The sequence below is a fragment of the Schistocerca piceifrons genome, chromosome 4, assembly GCF_021461385.2.
Source record: "Schistocerca piceifrons isolate TAMUIC-IGC-003096 chromosome 4, iqSchPice1.1, whole genome shotgun sequence".
NCBI lineage: Eukaryota > Metazoa > Arthropoda > Insecta > Orthoptera > Acrididae > Schistocerca > Schistocerca piceifrons.
Genome location: NC_060141.1, coordinates 202,214,020 through 202,233,713, shown reverse-complemented (window position 1 = coordinate 202,233,713; position 19,694 = coordinate 202,214,020). Strand labels below are relative to the sequence as shown.

The 19,694-nt window shown below is 40.3% G+C and overlaps 1 protein-coding gene across 1 annotated transcript in view; it reads right to left on the bottom strand.

Moving 5' to 3' along the window:
- Nucleotides 1–317: 317 nt before the first annotated feature.
- LOC124795032 (isoleucine--tRNA ligase, mitochondrial) overlaps nucleotides 318–19,694 on the bottom strand; it is a 103,224-nt gene continuing 83,847 nt past the window's right edge. The window contains exons 13-17 of the mRNA XM_047258809.1: nucleotides 19,332–19,548; nucleotides 19,131–19,237; nucleotides 18,905–19,050; nucleotides 2,643–2,827; nucleotides 318–686 (exon numbers count right to left, since the gene is read on the bottom strand). Coding sequence (XP_047114765.1) covers nucleotides 441–686; nucleotides 2,643–2,827; nucleotides 18,905–19,050; nucleotides 19,131–19,237; nucleotides 19,332–19,548 — 901 coding nt within the window. The 3' untranslated portion in view covers nucleotides 318–440. The remainder of the gene's footprint in view (nucleotides 687–2,642; nucleotides 2,828–18,904; nucleotides 19,051–19,130; nucleotides 19,238–19,331; nucleotides 19,549–19,694) is intronic.

The window sequence follows — 19,694 nt, the reverse complement described above, 5'->3', positions numbered from 1 at the left end:
TCCTTTGACACTAAAACATTACTGCAGGTGGTATACTCTTCTCTTTCTCCACTTCCATGTCCTCCTGACTCACCCAGCTCATCAAATGAGGACTTGCAGTTTAGCATGGAATCCAGATCATGAAGGGATATATCTCTACACCTTCACATTGCATTATGGCAGGTGATAGTCACATTATCTACCAGGCAAAATTCTATGGGCAATCACGAATCAAAAACTGTGACTCTGGACTTGTGGTTCAACACTTAACCTCTCTGCTACCAAGATCACCAACACACAGGATTTTTTTTTTTTTAAAAAAAATGAATAACATCAAATTACAGAAAAGAATAACTCTTCCAAGAGAAAATAGTGAATACACAATTGCTTACATAACACACTGAACACAAAAAGACACTGTATCACTCATGAGACTAATTAAAATACAAATAAATACACTGTTAGCTGCATAAAACTTGTTTTAGGGGTTGTTTTGATACTATTTTCTCACAGCGGGAGCACAGCACATCTTTTTGTTTAGAGGTATAACGTCGGCACCTTGGACATAGTTGATGTTCTGATGTTTCACATACAATTTCAAACTCATTATCTGATAGCTGCTTATTAGACTTGATCAGTTCCACAGCTGATACCTGCAGTAGTTCTGTCAACTCAGAAAAATCACTTCGACCTTCTTCCTGGAACAACTGCAAATTAAGTGCAACAAGATTAAATCAACAAGTCTATCCCTTTACTGTAAAGCAACAAAAGCCAGAATTTTTCCTGCACACATCAACAAATTATTTTCATGGCTATCACATGTCCCACTCCAGCATTACTACTTGATGCGGAATACCAAAAACTAATAAAAGCACAAATTCCTACATTCATACTACAAGCATATGACTCCTGAAGCAAAGGACACATATCTCTCCCGTAGGAAGTACGTCAAATACACAAACATCTAACACGAAAAATATATAATGAGGCTCAGTGTTTTGAAATTGTATTTGCTGAGACAGTAGTAACATTAGAAAGTGTCATATATGTCTCTCACAGGGTGACAGTACTCATCATCCTCATCAGAATCCAGTTTATATTCATACAACATAGTTGTCAGTTGGCTCCTCCTTCCTGGCAATAGATGAGTAAAGTAAAAGTGCGCAGTTAAACAATGAGTCCGTACAGCAGATGGAATGTAAACAAAAAGCTGCTCTCCCCCAACATTGACAACTGTAAGCAGGAAAAGCACTTATTGCTACTCCTTCCCTCCCCTCCCCCTGTCCTCTGTGTCAAGCACTTTCATCATGCTGGAGTGATGGTTGACATTCTGCCAGTTGAAACACCAATAACAAGCGAGCACTCCGTCTCCACACTGTGTCCCACAAAAACTGTTCATTGTAAATTCTGTCCAGACTGCTTTGTTGTCCGCATTGTCACACAAAATTAACTTTTTCACTTGCAACAAACCTGGCAACAAACCTGGGAACTGGTAAACTATGTACCTCAGCAAATTTGTGACACAACAACAGATAGTCCAACTGCAAAGTATTCAACTGATCACCAACTACAGGTCAAGATGGCAACAAAACTAATGCTGTCATTATGCATAAACAAGGGAGATGTCAAATACTAAATTGACACCAGCTCTGGCTATCTTTAATTAGGACGTTTACTGGCATAATGGGACTCTGCCGCTACAATGGCCAAAAGATCCCACTGCAAGGACAATTATTGTAACAGCTAATTAGAATTAGAAAAATGTCTTCAGAAAAGCAACATTACTTCTAACAGCCTCTGCAGTAATTGCTAGCAAATTTGACTAACATGTTATTTTCTTTACTTGGATTCCATATCACAGACCAAATTAACCTTGCATATAATTCAATGCTGATCTATGAAGGTTGTTCCAACGGTAAGTTCTGATGCTGTCATATGTATGAAGGAGTGGAGACTGTGGAGTGATTTCAGTTTTGTGAAGTGATTTCAATTTAGATGTCATACATCAGCTCAACCCACCAGCATGGAAACCTGGTTTTGCATATTAGATAATGTGGCAACTATCCTTACACATTGTTCCATATAATTAACTTTAAAGTGGTGTGCTTCTGGGTGCTCAGCCATGTTACTGGTTTTACATTATGCAAAATGTTTTGATGATCAATGCAGTCATCATCTTCAGAACTGCGAGTATACATATCACAAAACTTACAGCACCTGAAAAAGATGTCTAGATCAGTTGTAATAATATTGTGGATAAAATGCAAACAACAACTTGACTGAACCACGCGATGGCTGAACCACACCTTGGCTGAAGCACACCATCATGTAATCAAGCGGGAAAAACTTGAGACATCACACCTCAGTGCTTCAGGTGAAATCTTAATTAACAGAGATGGTATGCAAAAGAACAAGCAAATTAACAACTTAAAAAAGCAATTGAGGGCACTAGAACTGAGATGAAAATGCAATGGACGTGACTGGAGTAGAGATCACAGTACAAACATCAACAGCAACTGTGCCTTCTACATGTTACCGAAGTCATCTTCCCATCCAGCAGGTACATCGAAATCTGTTTTACATTAGTTTAACAACCAAGAACTATTCTTAAAACAATTGAAGTATCTCCAAATATGAGTCATATAATCAAATTCAAAAATTACCTTCAATATCTGCAAAGTTTTATCTCCTGCAAAAACTTTCACATTTAATTTCAAAGTATTGGATTCTTCTGAGGTTTTGTGAAGTAAATCACGCAATTTCAATGCTGCTGACATTATATTGTCAATGTCAGCTTTCTCCCACTCCTTTAGAGGCTTCCAGACTCCAGATCGGAAAACACCTGTACCTGATGTGAACAAAAAATGTATTAAATTTAATGAATAAAAGGCAGTTGTTAATTGAGAACATATAATATAGTGTCACATAGCAGAAGGTTTATTCAGCACTTACACATACAAGAGCATGGAGCAAACTGCCTCTGGCCAGAACACGTACAGTATATATACAGCTACAGAACATTCCAGTGGAAAGATTCTTGACATTTGTGGATACTCCTAGAATGTACTCAAACTGAGTACAGAAATTAAAATTGTACAGTCCAGGCAAGTTTTGAACTCACAACCCTTGATGCAACAGTTCACTATCATAACCACTACACCATGGTGCTACTCAGCTTCTCATGCGACATTGCTCCCTTGTTAAGAGAACAGCTTCTCGATGTCACGTCCTCCTAGTCCGGGAACACGTCATCAGTCCTGCATACTCCGACTCCCGATGACTGATTCTCACCCTGGCGGTGATCTTTTTAGAACTTCTGTTGCCGCTACGCCCTTTGTCCCCTTTCCGCTTGTTGCCTGTCGCTGGAGCTTCGAATTTACCCTGGGTTGCAGGATCCTTACAGGGCTTCATTCGGAGGACATGGACCGTATCTCTGACCTTTCGTCGTCTTGTGTCGGCATTGAAATCTTCAACTTCATAAGGAACATCCGACACTTGTCTTACAACCTTGTAAGGTCCAAAGTAGCACCTGAGGAGCTTCTCAGAGAGACCAACCTTCTCAACAGGCGTGAAGATCCAGACGAGGTCACCAGGCTGGTAGACAACAGGACGGTGGCTCGTGTCATACCTTCAGCAATCATTTTCTTGAGTCTGCAGCATGCAGAGTTGAGCTAACTGCCAAGCTTCCTCAGCTCTGGTTAACACCTGGCCGATGTAGTCGTCGTCCATGTGATCAGGCTGTAACGGAATCACAGTGTCCATCCTCATAGTTGCCTCACGCCCATGCACGAGGAAAAATGGCGTAAATCCTGTGGTGTCTTGTTTGGCGGTGTTGTAGGCAAACGTCACGAATGGTAGCACCTCATCCCAGTTGCTCTGCTCAACATTGACAAACACTGATAGCATGTCGGCCAAGGTCTTATTAAGGCGTTCAGTAAACCCGTTAGTTTGCGGATGGTAGGCAGTCGTCGGAGATGAGTAATGTTCCACCGATGGTTTATCTCTGTCACAAGATGCGATTGAAAAACTTTCCCTCGATCTGTAATTAACGACCTTGGGGCACCATGTTTTAATACAATGTCTTCCATGATGAATTTGGCTACCCCGGATGCCTCGGCTGTTTTCACGACTTTTGTAATGGCATAGCATGTCAGATAATCAGTGCAAACAATATTCCATCTACTGTCACTAGCAGACATTGGAAATCATCTGAGGAGGTCAATCCCAACACGATGGAAAGGCGTTTCGGCTGGTGGAACCAGTATGAGTTGGCCAGGTAGTTTCTGAGGAACTGCCTTTCTCCTCTGACACTCTAGACAGTGTGACACACAGTGAATGCATGTGTTTAGGAATCACTGGGAGCCACCTCTTTCCAAACGGATCGAAGTTTTTCTTGCAAAGTAATTCATTAACTACCTTAAATTGTCCTTTCACATCCTCTGACCAATTTAAGGCAAGCATAATTTGAGATATCTTGGCATCCTTCTTCTGTTCAGCAGAGAGATCCTGGAGTGCAGCGAGACAATCACTATCTTCATCAAAGTCTTGATGGTCTTGCACAGGGTTTCTTGAGAGACAGTTGGCATCTTAGTGTTTTCTTCCACTTTTGTGCACTATTGTAATGTCATACTCTTGAAGACGTAGTGCCCACATGGTGAGTCATCTTGCTGGACCCTTAAGGCCTGTCAACCAACAAAGTGAATGATGGTCTGTAAAAACTGTGAATGACTATCCATAGAGATACTGTCGAAATTTGCACATGGCCCAGATCACAGCAAGACATTCTCTTTCTGTAGTTGAGTATTTTCTCACACCTTTTGTAAGTATCCTAGAAGCATAGGCTATAACCTTCTCTTTTCCAACCGAAATTTGCACCCAAACAGCACCGGTCCCATACCCGCTGGCATCTGTGTGTAGTTCTGTAGGTGCTCTCTCATCATACAGACCAAGTACAGGGTCAGTCGTCATAGCTTTTCGCAGCACACCAAAAGAAGCTTGTTGAGCTCCACCCCAGATAAATTTAGCATCAGCTTTTAATAACTCTTGGAGTGGTCTGGCTTTGATACAAAAGTCTTTCATAAAACAACAGTAATAAGAACACTATCGGAGGAAGCTTCTCACATCTCTAATACTTTTAGAAATAGGAAATTCTGTTATAGATCTCACCTTTTCTGGGTCTGGCCACACACCTTCGTTTGACACAAGGTTTCCAAGTATTTTGATTTCTTTTGCTCCACAAGACACTTTCTTGGATTAAGTTTCAGTCCACCTTGTTGGAGACACTTAAGAAAGGCCCTCAGTCTTTTTATATGTTCATCAAATGTCTCTGAAAACACTATAATGTCATCTAAATAACGAAGACACATCGTCCACTTCAGGTGCCTTAGAAGATTATCCATCATCCGTTCAAAAGTTGCTGGTGCATTACACAAACCAAACGGCATTACCTTAAACTCATACAGGCCCTCAGGGGTGATGAATGCAGTTTTCTCACAATCAGCCTCATCTACTTCAATTTGTCAGTATCCTGAGTACATGCCCATGGTTGAGAAAAACTTAGCCCCCTTTAGACAATCTAGTGTATCATCAATTCGTGGAAGAGGGTAAACATCCTTTTTAGTTATCTTATCAAGCTTCCTGTAATCAACCCAAAAGCACCAACTGCCATCCTTCTTCTTGACAAGGACCACTGGTGATGAACATGGGCTCTGTGAAGGCTGAATGATGTCATTCTTCATCATTTTCTCTACCTCATCGCAAATTATTTGATGTTCCACTGCTGACACACGGTATGCTCTCTGGCTTATTGATTGATGGTCTCCAGTGCTAATTCCGTGCTTCACCGTTGATCTGTCTAATTTGCTCTTCGCCTATGGACTGAATCATTCACAGAACTCTTGAAAAATGGCAAGTAGCTTCTTCTGTTGTTCCTTAGTGAGATCTGGTGATAGTCGAGCTAGAAGATCTTGTCTCATAGTGGTAGTGCTAATTTCGCCCACAGACTCAGGAGGTTCCTACGACACTCAGCTGTTCTTCAATTAACAGCTCAGCATTTGCTACGCACACAGGTCTTGGAAGGATCTGCGGTTCTCAGCGACAGTAAACTATCCACAATTCACCAAATCCGTTCTTAAACGAGATGACAGAGGCTGGGATGACCAAGTTATTCTTCAGTGGTATTCTTCTCTTATATTCCACTACAAGATCCACGGGTTGATGCATGGCACGACTCGTGACAGTTACCTTTCTAGTGCTGAATGCAGGAATGGTCACTTCTTTCAGCACACATAGTCTCCACACACTCAAATGTGCATCTTCTTGTTCACAGTATCTCATCTCGCCTAGCATAATCTTCGTGCGACCACAATCTATAATTGCCTGAGAAGTTTTCAATAAGTCCCATCCGAGAATGACGTCATGACTACACTCTTGTAAGACAATGAATTCTAAGGGCTATCTATGGCCACTTATACCCACTTGAATGGTACATCTTCCTATAGGTTTTACATATTTCCTATTAGCCACCTTCAGGAGAGATGTTTTGTTGTTGACGAATACGGTTTTCAGCAACTGGCGATGGTACTCCTCCGAAATGACTGAATATGATGCTTCAAAGTCCACAAGAGCTTGGGTTTGTTGGCCATCCATGAGGATATTGACGTAGTTCACTATCATTTTAAGAGATAGACATGATCCAGCGAAAAGCAGCGCGATTCAACATGGGGACATTTAGTCAGCGCGAGAGCGTTACGGAGATGCTGAACAAGCTCCAGTGGCGGACACTTCAAGAAAGGCGTTACGCAATACGGAGAGGTTTATTATCGAAATTACGAGAGAGCACATTCCGGAAAGAGATGGGCAACATATTACTACCGCCCACATATATCTCGCGTAATGATCACAACGAAAAGATCCGAGAAATTAGAGCAAATACGGAGACTTACAAGCAGTCGTTCTTCCCACGCACAATTCGTGAATGGAACAGGGAAGGGGGGATCAGATAGTGGTACAATAAGTACCCTCCGCCACACACCGTAAGTATAGATGTAGATGTAGATGTAGATGTAGTGAACGAAAGCGGAGGAGTTTTCTCTTCAGCAGCCTCACCTCCAAGGAAGGTCGCACCCTTTAGTTTTCCAGGTTGTGGCGGCTAGGTCATTGGGTGGAGCTTCTAAACAGCGATGGAGACCTAGATCATTTTGTGGAGGAGTGTCCTCTCCAGCAGCTAGCTTGCGGCAATGGAGACCTTCATCATCCTGCCCCCACATCATCTTGTTCACCTTCGTCGTCCCGGATTTGGTGTCGGATAATATCAGTCTGCTGTCTTCTGGCAAGGGCATCATCAAATATCCACTGCCTTTCTCGACAATAGCGCACCACATGTCCCGATCGTCCGCAGTGGAAACATACTGGCTGGTTATCCTGGGTCCTCCAGACGTCAATCTTCCTTGGTGCTCAAACATGTTCCTCATGCGGCTTTGTAGGAATGTAACTCTGCCTGCGTCTCAACTTTTTCACTGTTTTAAAGGGAAATGAAGGACGAGAGATTGGGTTCAATGTCTGTTCCACTTCCTCCCTTATGACCTCTTGAAGCATCTCGGGTTTTTGCTCACCGTGCAATCCAAGTGCCTTCTGAACTTCCTCTCTCACTATTTGACGAAGTACAGTTGTGAAATCAGTTGCTTCCTCCATCACAGACATCAATATGAAGTTTGGAAGCCATTCAAACTTCTTGCATAATTCTTTTTTGATACATTGTCTCGAAATACTGGCACCATTTTCTGAAGTCGTCTGCTGTCAAAACCTCCTTCAGGAGTAGGGAGGGCTTGATACATGTCCTCAGCAACAACCTTCACGAGATGTGCAAACTTATCTTCCTCCTTCATTCTAGGATCCACTATTTTATACAGCTCCAAGATGTCTTGAATGTAGGATGCTGTAGTTTCTTCTCGACACTGTACCCTGCATTTTAATTTATCTTCAGCCTTGCACTTCTGCCATTGTGTGTCGCCGAAATACTTGCGCAGTCCTGCCTGGAATACTTCCCAGCTTGTGAACTTCTCCTCGTTGTTCTCATACCATTGCTTGGCAGGGCCCTCCAAGTAGAAGAATACATTAGCCAAACACACGGTGTCATCATTTGTTGAATTTGGCTATACGCTCATATACCTTCAGCCATTTGTTTAGATCTTGGCCATCGTCACCAGAGAACCCGGATGGATGTCTCATGTGGTGGCACATACTTGCTGTCATCGTAACATCCTCTTCTTCTTCTGTCTCCGATAGACTGCGGCTGTTGAATATGGCTCACAGCGAGTCCACCAGAATAATGTCACGTAGAAGAAGGTTCATTCAGCACTTGCACATACAGGGGCGCAGAGTGAACTGCCTCCGGCCAGAACACATACAGTATATATACAGCTACAGAACCTTCCAGCAGAATAATTCTTGACATTTGTGGGTACTCCTAGAATGCACTCAAACCGAGTATGGAAATTAAAATCGTACAGTCCAGGCGAGTTTTGAACTCATGACCCTCCATGCAACAGTTTAGTATCATAATCACTACACCACAGTGCTACTCAGCTTCTTATGTGACAATAGTATAACACACAGTGTGTCTGTATAGTACGTAGAGTGTAAAACAACTATGTATACAAGATTTTAATGTTTAGATTAGATAAAAAGAAACAAATTTTTGTGTGAGAAAAATGTCGTAGGTGTTCCATTTCACTGCTAGAGGTATATGAAGGTTTTATGCTAGTGATGACCAGAGGGTTGTGTTGATTTGGGGGAAGAGACCAAACTCCGAGGTCATCGGTCTCATCAGACTAGGGAAGGATGGGGAAGGAAGTCGGCCGTGCCCTTTCAAAGGAACCATCCCAGTATTTGCCTGAAGCGATTTAGGGAAATCACGGAAAACCTAAATCAGGATGGCCAGACGTGGGATTGAACCGTCGTCCTGCTGAATGCAGTGATGATCAGAGAAAGTGCTCAAACTGTCATTTGATGAGTATTGTTTTAGAGATGATGGCCATCTATATTAAAGCACAACTGGCATCTGTGTGCTAATGATTGTCTAAAATGCTCAAAACAACCAGATGTTGCAATAAATAATGGATCAGCTTCAGATAAATGGGCCACGGGGTCTTCTTGAGTGTATACCGATGTCTTGTGCACCAAACACTTCACCTCCCTCCCACAAAAAGAAATCCATAGACGGTTAGCACCATCTCTACAATATTCATCACATAGCAGTTGGAAAACCACTTCTGACTAGCATCAAAACTTCAAGGACTCCTAATGAGAAAACAATGTACCTGTGACATTTTTTCACAGAAAATTGTTTCTTTTTATCTCCTCTAAACACTCTAAAATTTTGTGTAAGCAGTTTTCTATGTAATCCGCCACACACCATGTGGTGGCTTGCAGATTGCAAATGTACATATGAAACATCATTATAATAATTTTTTAAAAATTTTTTGCCTTTCAATATTCTGTATGAATCTGATTTTTTGTTTCATCTCATCAATAGAGAAAAGTGTTAGCTTTTGTCTAAAATGCATCAACCAAAAAACTGCTACCTTTTTTTTTAAGTTTATCATGAGTATGCATTGTACTGGCACAAATTACTCTTAAAACAAGGTGAAAAAAGCACTTAGAAAACGCCTGTTGATCACACATTGGATCTCCTATGAACACCACTCACCCAATTTCCAAAAGATGCATACGGTGCAAAGAACTAAGTGTTCAAAGGATGCAAAAGTAGTTTGTCTGAATCACTTATTGTAAGACGTGGAGCATTCATAGGGAGTTGCTATTCAGTCCATAAAAAGTGTCATTGGTCCCTTACATATGGACATGTTGTTTTTGCTTATTTTAAATAGGATGTTGTAGTATTCAAATATCAACATTGTATCATTTTTTCAGGTGGTGTGGGGAAAAAATAAAATTAAATAAATAAATAGGGTCAACAACTGGGCCTCCACATATCATGAGAAATAACAGATTTTGTATGGCAGTGTTTCACCAGGGAAACAATTTCAACAACCAAAGTTTGAGGTCATAAAAACTAACGTGCTAAGCTATGAAGACTTTCCAAGAACATTCTCTTTCTTGTAAGCTGCATTTCTATACCTGAGACTGTGATTTAACTGTAGAAATACCCATAAAGTCCTCATCTGGTAGATGAAAATTGGTATTGGCATTTGTCTTACCACACGAAAACTTTATCTGTTCAGTTACAACAGTTACACGTGGTTGTATTAAATAGTTTCAAAATTATGACAATTTTTGTATACTTCCAAGTTAGTAAGATATGAATTGACTTAATACCAAAACAACATTTTATTTCCAAATAATCCTCATCAGTTATCCGAAGCTATTGATACATGTACACATCCTTCCAAATGCAGACATACAAGATGAACCACCTTGGTTCTAGACAACAGCTATTGCATAATAAACACAGCTACTGTAAAAGATATTACTTTCCTGCACATGTGGTGATGAAAATTTTGAAGCTCACAAAAAGTATATAAATATATTTACCATTAGTCATGACTAAGTTATCCCATAACTCCCTTCAGTATTTCAAAACTACAACTACATGAGACAAAAAGCAGTTAGCCTACATCTGTTATTAAGTACATCCCCTTCCCCTTTTACCAACCCCACAAACATAGAGTATTCCTATTCACATGTATACGGTGCTTCAGACCAGCTACTCCAACCATTTTTCTCAAAAATGGTGCTTCTGACCTTTTTTGGATGAAGTGCAATCATTCTAGACAAACCAGTAAAATTGAATTGAATGATGAACCTTAAACTGCTCAGAATCTTCTGAAAAATGAAGAGCAAGTAGCAACCTCTTCCCACAGCTGGCTAAATACTGGTGATGAACATTTCTTTCAACAACCAACACAAGGCTGAACATCAGCTCAGTGGCACACATTACTGACCTTGGGTAGAGATGCCGAAAAAAGGTGGAAATTACTGCTTATTTATGCATTTGACATCTGCTATCTTCAAAACAGGAGGATTAAATGCAGAAACGTACACATGCTCTGATCTACAGCGAAACTAGCATGAGCTGAAGTTTGGCTTCTGAAGTCTGGAAAGGCAGGAATGGAAGGTAGAGGAAGTTCATGGAAGGTTGCCTAGAATAGGGAGAAGCAGGGGTTGAAAGGCACAGTGGAGGAGGTGGTGAAATTACACAAGCAACCTCATAAACTGACTGAATGTAAATGAATAATTGAAGATAAATGATGATAAAGAAGCAAAGGCATAGAAAAAAAATATCGGCCAGGTGCGAGCAGGACTCGTGCTCTGAGGCTTCTGTAAAAACTTAATTATGTATACAGACAGCTCATCCATTCTGGAAATTGAGAGTCTTGAGGACTTTTGCCTGTTATCAACATTGCTACTAACAAGATATCAGTCCTGGAAATTCCAAGACTTTCGAGAATATTATAAGTTTGAAGTCAGATGAAAAACGACAAAATAAATATATATTTCTATAATAGAGGGAAACATTCCACGTGGGAAAAATATATATATATATTACTGACCTTGGGTAGAGATGCCGAAAAAAGGTGGAAATTACTGCTTATTTATGCATTTGACATCTGCTATCTTCAAAACAGGAGGATTAAATGCAGAAATGTACACATGCTCTGATCTACAGTGAAACTAGCATGAGCTGAAGTTTGGCTTTTTTCCCCCTAAGGTAAGTCTTTCCGCTCCCGGGATTGGAATGACTCCTTACCCTCTCCCTTAAAACCCATATCCTTTTGTCTTTCCTTCTCCTTCCCTCTTTCCTGACGAGGCAACCATTGGTTGCGAAAGCTAGAATTTTGTGTGTATGTTTGTGTGTCTATCGACCTGCCAGCGCTTTTGATATAAATATATATTTCATGTGATGTAATTACAAATTAAAGATTTTATGACTTTTTTTCCTTTATTTGTACTGTGAATCCCTGCTTCTTCGAAATTTAATGATTCTACGTCAACAGAAATTACCTTATAGGTATTATGAGTGAGAATGGAAGGGTAATCACTGCTGTCAGCTGTAGCGGAACAGCAAGCAGAATCAGCAGTGATGAACAAAAATGTGTACCAGACTGGGATTTTAATCCGGGATCTCCTGCTTACTAGGCAGGTGCAGTAACCACTGCACCTTCCCGGGCACAGTGTTATTGCAACTGCACGGACTATCTCAGTAAGCTTCGCAGCCAATCCACACTCCCACTGAGCACCATCTATCTGCAGTCCCTGTCCATTATACTCCCGTTTGCTACTCAGATTCCCACAGGAGGTTGGACATCTTTCATGCATTTTCACTGAAGAAAATGGATCCATTCTCCAGGCAGGCTTATCAGTTATATACATGTGTGGTGTCTGTTACTTCGAAAGAGCAGACACCACACAGATCCTGCAGCTGTGAAACACTATATGTAAATGGAAGAGGGATCACTGCTGTCAGCTGCAGCGGAACATTAAACGGAATCAGTGGCGATGAGCAAAAATGCCTGGGTGGGAAATGGGTCCATTTTCACCAGTGCGAATGTACGAAAGACGTCCGACTCCTATGAGGATCTGTGAGTAGTCAACGGGAGTATAATGGAGAGGGATTGCAGATAGATGGTGCTCAGCAGGAGAGTGGATCAGCCACGAGGCATATTGAGATAGTGCATACAGTTGTGACAACCCTGTGTCCCAGATGGCACAGTGGTTACTGCATCTGCCTAGTACACAGGAGATCCCAGGTTCAAATCCCAGTCAAGTACACATTGTCACTCATTGCTGTTGTTTCCGCTTAATGTCCTGTTGCAGCTGACAGCAGTGATTCCCCTTCCATTTGCATATAGTATTTCACAGCTGTGGAATCTGTGTGGTGTCTGCTCTTTCAAAGAAACAGACACCATGTATTAATATAATATTATGAATGAGTTTGTGAGGGTCAAAATATGTGACGTAAATGACCATATATTTTGACAGTTGTGACTTAGAAGTTCCAATTTTTTACACTAACAATGGATCTTAGATCTTAGTATGTGACATAAATTTCAATGAGATACTTCTACCCATTCCCAAAAAAGTGCATTTAACAGTCGGAAGGGCAGTCAGTCAGCTAAGAAGTTTTTTTTTTTTTTTTTTTTCTTTACTTGTTCTGTGGAACCTTGCTTCTTCCAAATTTCATGAGTCTATGTCAAGAGGAATTACCTTATAGGTTCTGATGAGTGAGTTTGCAAGTATCAAGATATGTGACATAAATGGCCATATCTTTTGCTTGCAATGACAGAAGATTCAATTTATTACATCGTCGAGGGATCTTAGACCCTATTATGTGGCATAAATTTCAATCTGATACTTCTACCTATCCCTGAAAAGGGTTTTTAACAGCAGAGGATGAAGAGATTGAAGAAATGTATGATGAGATAAAAGAAATTATTCAGATGGTGAAGGGAAACAAAAATTTAATAGTCATGGGGGACTGGAATTCGATGGTAGGAAAAGAAAGAGAAGGAAAAGTAGTAGATGAATATGGAATGGGGGTAAGGAATCAAAGAGGAAGCCGCCTTGTAGAATTTTGCACAGAGCATAACTTAATCACAGCCAACACTTAGTAAGAATCATGAAGAAAGGTTGTATAGATGGAAGAGGCCTGGAGACACTGGAAGGTTTCAGATAGATTATATAATGGTAAGAGAGGGATTCTGAAACCACGTTTTAAATTGTAAGACATTTCTAGGGGCAGATGTGGACTCAGACCATAATCTATTGGTTATGAATTGTAGATTAAACTAACAAAACTTCCAAAAAGGTGGGAATTTAAGGAAGTGGGACCTGGATAAAATGAAATAACCACAGGTTGTAGAGTTTTCAGAGAGAGCATTTGGGAACGATTGACAAGAACAGGGGAAAGAAATACCGTAGAAGAAGAATGGGTAGATTTGAGAGATGAAACAGTGAAGGCAGCAGAGGATCAAGTAGGTAAAAAGATGACAGCTAGTAGAAATCCTTGGGTAACAGAAGATATATTGAATTTAATTGACGAAAGGAGGAAATGCAGTAAATGAAGTAGGCGAAAGGGAATACAAACATCTCAAAAATGAGATTGACTGGAAGTGCCAAATGGCTAAACAGGGATGGCTAGAGCCAAATGTAAGGATGTAGAGGGATATATCACTACGAGTGAGACAGATACTGCCTACAGGAAAATTAGAGAGACCTTGGAGAAAAGAGAACCACTTGTATGAATATCACGAGCTCAGATGGAAAACCAGTTCTAAGCTAAGAAGGGAAAGCAGAAAGATGGAAGGGGTAGATAGAGGGTCTATACAAGGGTGATGTACTTCAGGGCAATATTATTGAAATGGAAGAGGACATAGGTGAAGACAAAATGGGAGATATGATACTGTGTGAAGAATTTGACAGAGCACTGAAAGATCTAAGTCGAAACAAGGCCCCACACATAGACAACATTTCATTAGAACTACTTGGGAGAGCCAGCCCTGACAAAACTGTACCATCTGGTGAACAAGATGTATGAGACAGGTGAAGTACCCTCAGACTTCAACAAGAATACAATAATTCCAATCCCAAAGAAAGCAGGTGTTGACAGATGTGAAAATTACCGAACTATCAGTATCAGTTTAATAAATCACAGCTGCAAAATATTGACACGAATTCCTTACAGACGAATGGAAAAAATGGTAGAAGCCAACATTGGGGAAGATCAGTTTGGATTAAATAGAAATGTTGGAGCACATGAGGCAATACTGACACAATGACTTATCTTAAAAGATAGATAAAGGAAAGGCAAAATGACGTTTCTAGCATTTGTAGACTTAGACAAAGCTTTTGGCAATGTTGACTGGAATACTCTCTTTCAAATTCTAAAGGTGGCAGGGGTCAAATACAGGGCACAAAAGGCTATTTACAATTTGTACAGAAACCAGATGACAGTTATAAGAGTCGAGGGGCTGAAAGGGAAGCAGTGGTTGGGAAGGAAGTGAGACAGGATTGTAACCTATCCCCGATGTTATTCAATCTATATATTGAGCAAGCAGTAAATGAAACAAAAGAAAAATTTGGAGTAGGAATTAAAATCCATTCAGAAGAAACAAAAACTTTGAGGTTTGCCGATGACATTGTAATTCTGTCAGTGACAGCAAATGACCTAGAAGAGCAGTTGAATGAAATGGACAGTCTCTTGAAAGGAGGCTATAAGAGGAACATCAACAAAAGCAAAATGAGGATAATGGAATGTAGTCTAATTAAATCAGGTGATGCTGAGGGTATTAGATTAGGAAATGAGACACTCGAAGTAGTAGATGAGTTTTGCTATTTGGGGAGCAAAATAACTGATGATGGTCGAAGTAGGGAGAATATAAAATGAAGACTGGCAATGGCAAGAAAAGCATTTCTGATGAAGAGAAATTTGTTAACACTGAGTATAGACTTAAGCGTCAGGAAGTCTTTTCTCAAAGTATTTGTATGGAGTGTAGTCATGTATGGATGTGAAATGTGGTTGATAAATAGCTTAGACAAGAGAAAAGAAGCTTTCGAAATGTGGTGCTACACAAGAATGTTGAAGATTAGATGGGTAGATCATTTAACTAATGAGGAGGTACTGAACAAAATTAGGGAGAAGAAGAATTTGTGGCACAACTTGATGAGAAGAAGGGATCGGTTGGTAGGACATGTTCTGAGGCTTCAAGGGATCACGAATTTAGTATTGGAGGGCAGTGTGGAGGGTAAAAATCATAGAGGGCGACCAAGAGGTAAATACACTAAGCAGATTCAGAAGGATGTAGGGTGCAGTAGTTACTTGGAAATGAAGAAGCTTGCACAGGATAGAGTAGCATGGAGAGCTGTATCAAACCAGTCTCTGGACTGAAGACCACAACAGTTGGAAAGGCAGACAGTCAGCTAAAAAATGACAAAAAACATTTTTTCATGTGATATAATAACAAATTAACTATTTTGGGAATTCCTTTACTTTTATTGTGAAACCTTTTTACTAGCCAAATTTCATGATTCTAGATCAAGGGGAAGTACCCCATAATTTTTTGATGAATGAGTTTGAGAGTATACACGATGACTGTATCTCTTGGTTGCACTGACTTAGAGACTTACATTTCTTACATGATCAAGGGATTGTAGACCATAGTGAGTGACATAAATTTGAACTACTAAGTCTCCCTATTGATGAGAAAAAAATTCTTAATAGTTGGAAAGACAGGCAGATAGATGGACAAAAAAGTGGTCCTATAAGGTTTCCATTTTTACTCATTGTTTGCAGATCCCTAAAAAGGAAAGTCTAAGGCCAGCAAGGAGGAAGAATGGAAAATAGATGAATGGAAGAACAGAGTTAGGTGAGTCAAGAGTAGACAAAGTAGCAGGATGACAGAGACTAGCAGAGGTTCAAACGAGAAGGGCTGTACGCCCATGGGAGGTATCCAAGAGACAGATGGCAATTTTACTATTCAGGAGGACTTGTGCTGGAGACTTGGAACTAGTACTAAGGCAGACTTGGAACTAGTAATAAAGCAGCTGTTGAAATCAACTGAGTTATGTACAGAAGCTTGCTCTGCAATTACATTATCTGCTTTATCCCTGTCAATGATTTTACAATGCCCATTACACTATTTGGCTTCATGTGCACTTGTAATGCTGGTCAGCAGTTTTAATAGGGTTGATAGTCAGCTTGTGCATGCAGTTCTATATTTATATCTAAAAACACAGATGATGTGACTTACCGAATGAAAGTGCTGGCAGGTCGATAGACACACAAACAAACACAAACGTACACATGAAATTCAAGCTTTCGCAACGAACTGTTGCCTCATCAGGAAAGAGGGAAGGAGAGGGAAAGACGAAAGGATGTGGGCTTTAAGGGAGAGGGTAAGGAGTCATTCCAATCCCAGGAGCGGAAAGACTTACCTTAGGGGGAAAAAAGGGGTATACACTCGCGCACACACACACACATCCATCCGCACATACACAGACACAAGCAGACATTTTCATGTCTGCTTGTGTCTGTGTGTGTGCGGATGGTTGTGTGTGTGTGTGCGTGCGCGAGTGTATACCCCTTTTTTCCCCCTAAGGTAAGTCTTTCCGCTCCTGGGATTGGAATGACTCCTTACCCTCTCCCTTAAAGCCCACATCCTTTCGTCTTTCCCTCTCCTTCCCTCTTTCCTGATGAGGCAACAGTTTGTTGCGAAAGCTTGAATTTCATGTGTATGTTTGTGTTTGTGTGTCTATCGACCTGCCAACACTTTCGTTCGGTAAGTCACATCATCTCTGTTTTTAGATATATTTTTCCCACGTGGATTGTTTCCCTCTATTATATTCAGTTCTATATTTAATGAGATAAATCAGTATAGGGAGAGATAGGCAGGAACAGTATGCATGTCATACACCTGGGCCATTAAAAGCACTTAGCTTCATGGTGCACAGTTCTAGGGGCAGAAATGGCACATGGACGAACTGCAATATCATAGGTTGGGAGCCCCGATAAAGTCTTGTAAAGAATACTCCTCAATTCAGGATATGATGATGAAAGAAAGAAGACAGGAATATCATGGTTTAACATCCTTTCTATAACACGATCATTAGAGACAGAGTACAATTTCAGATCAGCAATGAATTTGGCCGTGCCTGTTTCAAACAAATGAACATGGCATTTGCCATAAATGATCCTCCCACATATGAATCCACTGTGCAAATGGCAGAATCACCTCTGCTGAAGATTGTGGTTGAAATTCTTTGGATCTAAGTGGTGCTGGTAGTGGTGGCGGAATAGGAGAAGAGGCTGGAGTGGGTGGGGGGCAGAGGAGGAGGTGGAATAAGAGGAGGAGGAAGAGGAGGAGGAGGAGGAGGAGGAGGACAAAGTAGGGCGATATGAAACTGTAGATATACTCTGGATTTTCTGTGTGTACCAGGTGATAAGAGATTACTTTCTACAAGCGTTTTTTGTGATCTTTATGTCTTTTGACATGCTATTTCACCTTTTAATATTAGGTGGTATTTCTGCCTCAGTTATACATTTTAATACCATATTGTAACTGAAGCTCATTTTTCACTAGAGAACAAATGAAAATTCATCAGCATTACTTCAAAACTACCACACAATTTTATGAAACAATGCAATTCTAGGTTGGAATCCTAACAATATTATGGAAAGGATACACAGCATCTCACCACGTAGAGGTGGCATTAAGTCGCAGACAGGCACAATGAAAAAGACTGCTAAACATTTAAGCTTTCTGACAAAAAAGTATTTTGTGTGTGTGTGTGTGTGTGTGTGTGTGTGTGTGTGTCTGTGTGTGTGTGCGCGTGTTTCCCATTTCCAAAGGAAGACTTTTTTGTCTGAAAGTTTAAAAGTTTAGCAGTCTTTTCATTGTGTCGGTCTGTGATTCCATCTCTTCTATACGTGTTGGTAGCAACCTATCCTTTTCGTAACATAATTTTATGACATTTATTACACCAATATTCATGCTGTTTGTGGAATCACTCCACTTTAGTTCACCTTAGCTAACTGAATGACTGAATACTGTGAATTAAGAATATACAATTATGACCATTTGTCCTTACACACATTCTAATTTAGTTGCAGCTGATCTATTTCAAACAAATTTCTTGAGAAGCGCATGTTACATTAAAAGGGGGGGGGGGGGGGGGGGGGCAATGAACAATCAGTTACATCAAACATGCAGAACAAAAAAAGATAAAGTTCAAGTAAATAACGCACTGTCCCACAGAGAAATTTCTCTCTAGAGAAATAATGCTAATCCATGGCCTCTACTGAACAACAACCTGCATCACGAAATACAACAAGAAGAAATTACTGAACAACAAGTTGCATTACAAAATACAACAAGAAGAAAACAGAGAGAAAGTTAGGCACTGAACTCACCGACAAAACAGGGATGGTGGAGATAAACTTCCTCTGCAAGAAATGGTAAAACTGGGGCAATCATATGTGTAACACCTTCCAGTATGTGGCTCAGCACCAACTGACAAGCTCTTCTCTTAGGAGAGTTAGATGATTCGCAATAAAGTCTGAAAATTATTTGTATTATTGCCTCTACCATTAGTTTGAGATAAAAATTAACAACAAAGAAAATGACTTCACCACTCACCTGTCTTTTATGAGATGGCAGTATAGTGCTGATAGATCGTTGGTGACAAAGTTTGTCATGAGTTTACAAACATGGTTGAACTGATAAGTGTCATACATTGCCACAACCTAAAACAAGATGATCCTTGAATGTATCAGAATAAACAGATCTTAAGTCAAAAGTTGAACTTCCATAATAAAAGATTTAGTTGGGAACAAGTACCTCTTTTTCCAAACCAAAGAGCAGATTGAGCAAGTACTTGTCCAAGTTGTATAAATGTACAGCATCAGTGTCACTCTTATTCTGGAAATCATTTATAGACCCAAGGATAAAGCGCAGCACAATGCGTATTTTTTGGATAGAATCTGCAGAGCTGTCCAACAAATTGTTGCTTATACTTATGTTACCATGATGCGTACCATGCGAAGCAACCCACCACCTGTAATTGAAAGTACAGTATTTGGGGAAAAAGATGTAATTATTGCACAACATAAAATCAATATGATGAGTAAGTGAAATAAGACTGTAAAATGTGTCACATATTACTGATACTGACCAATTGATCAATTTTTAGAGTTTAAACAC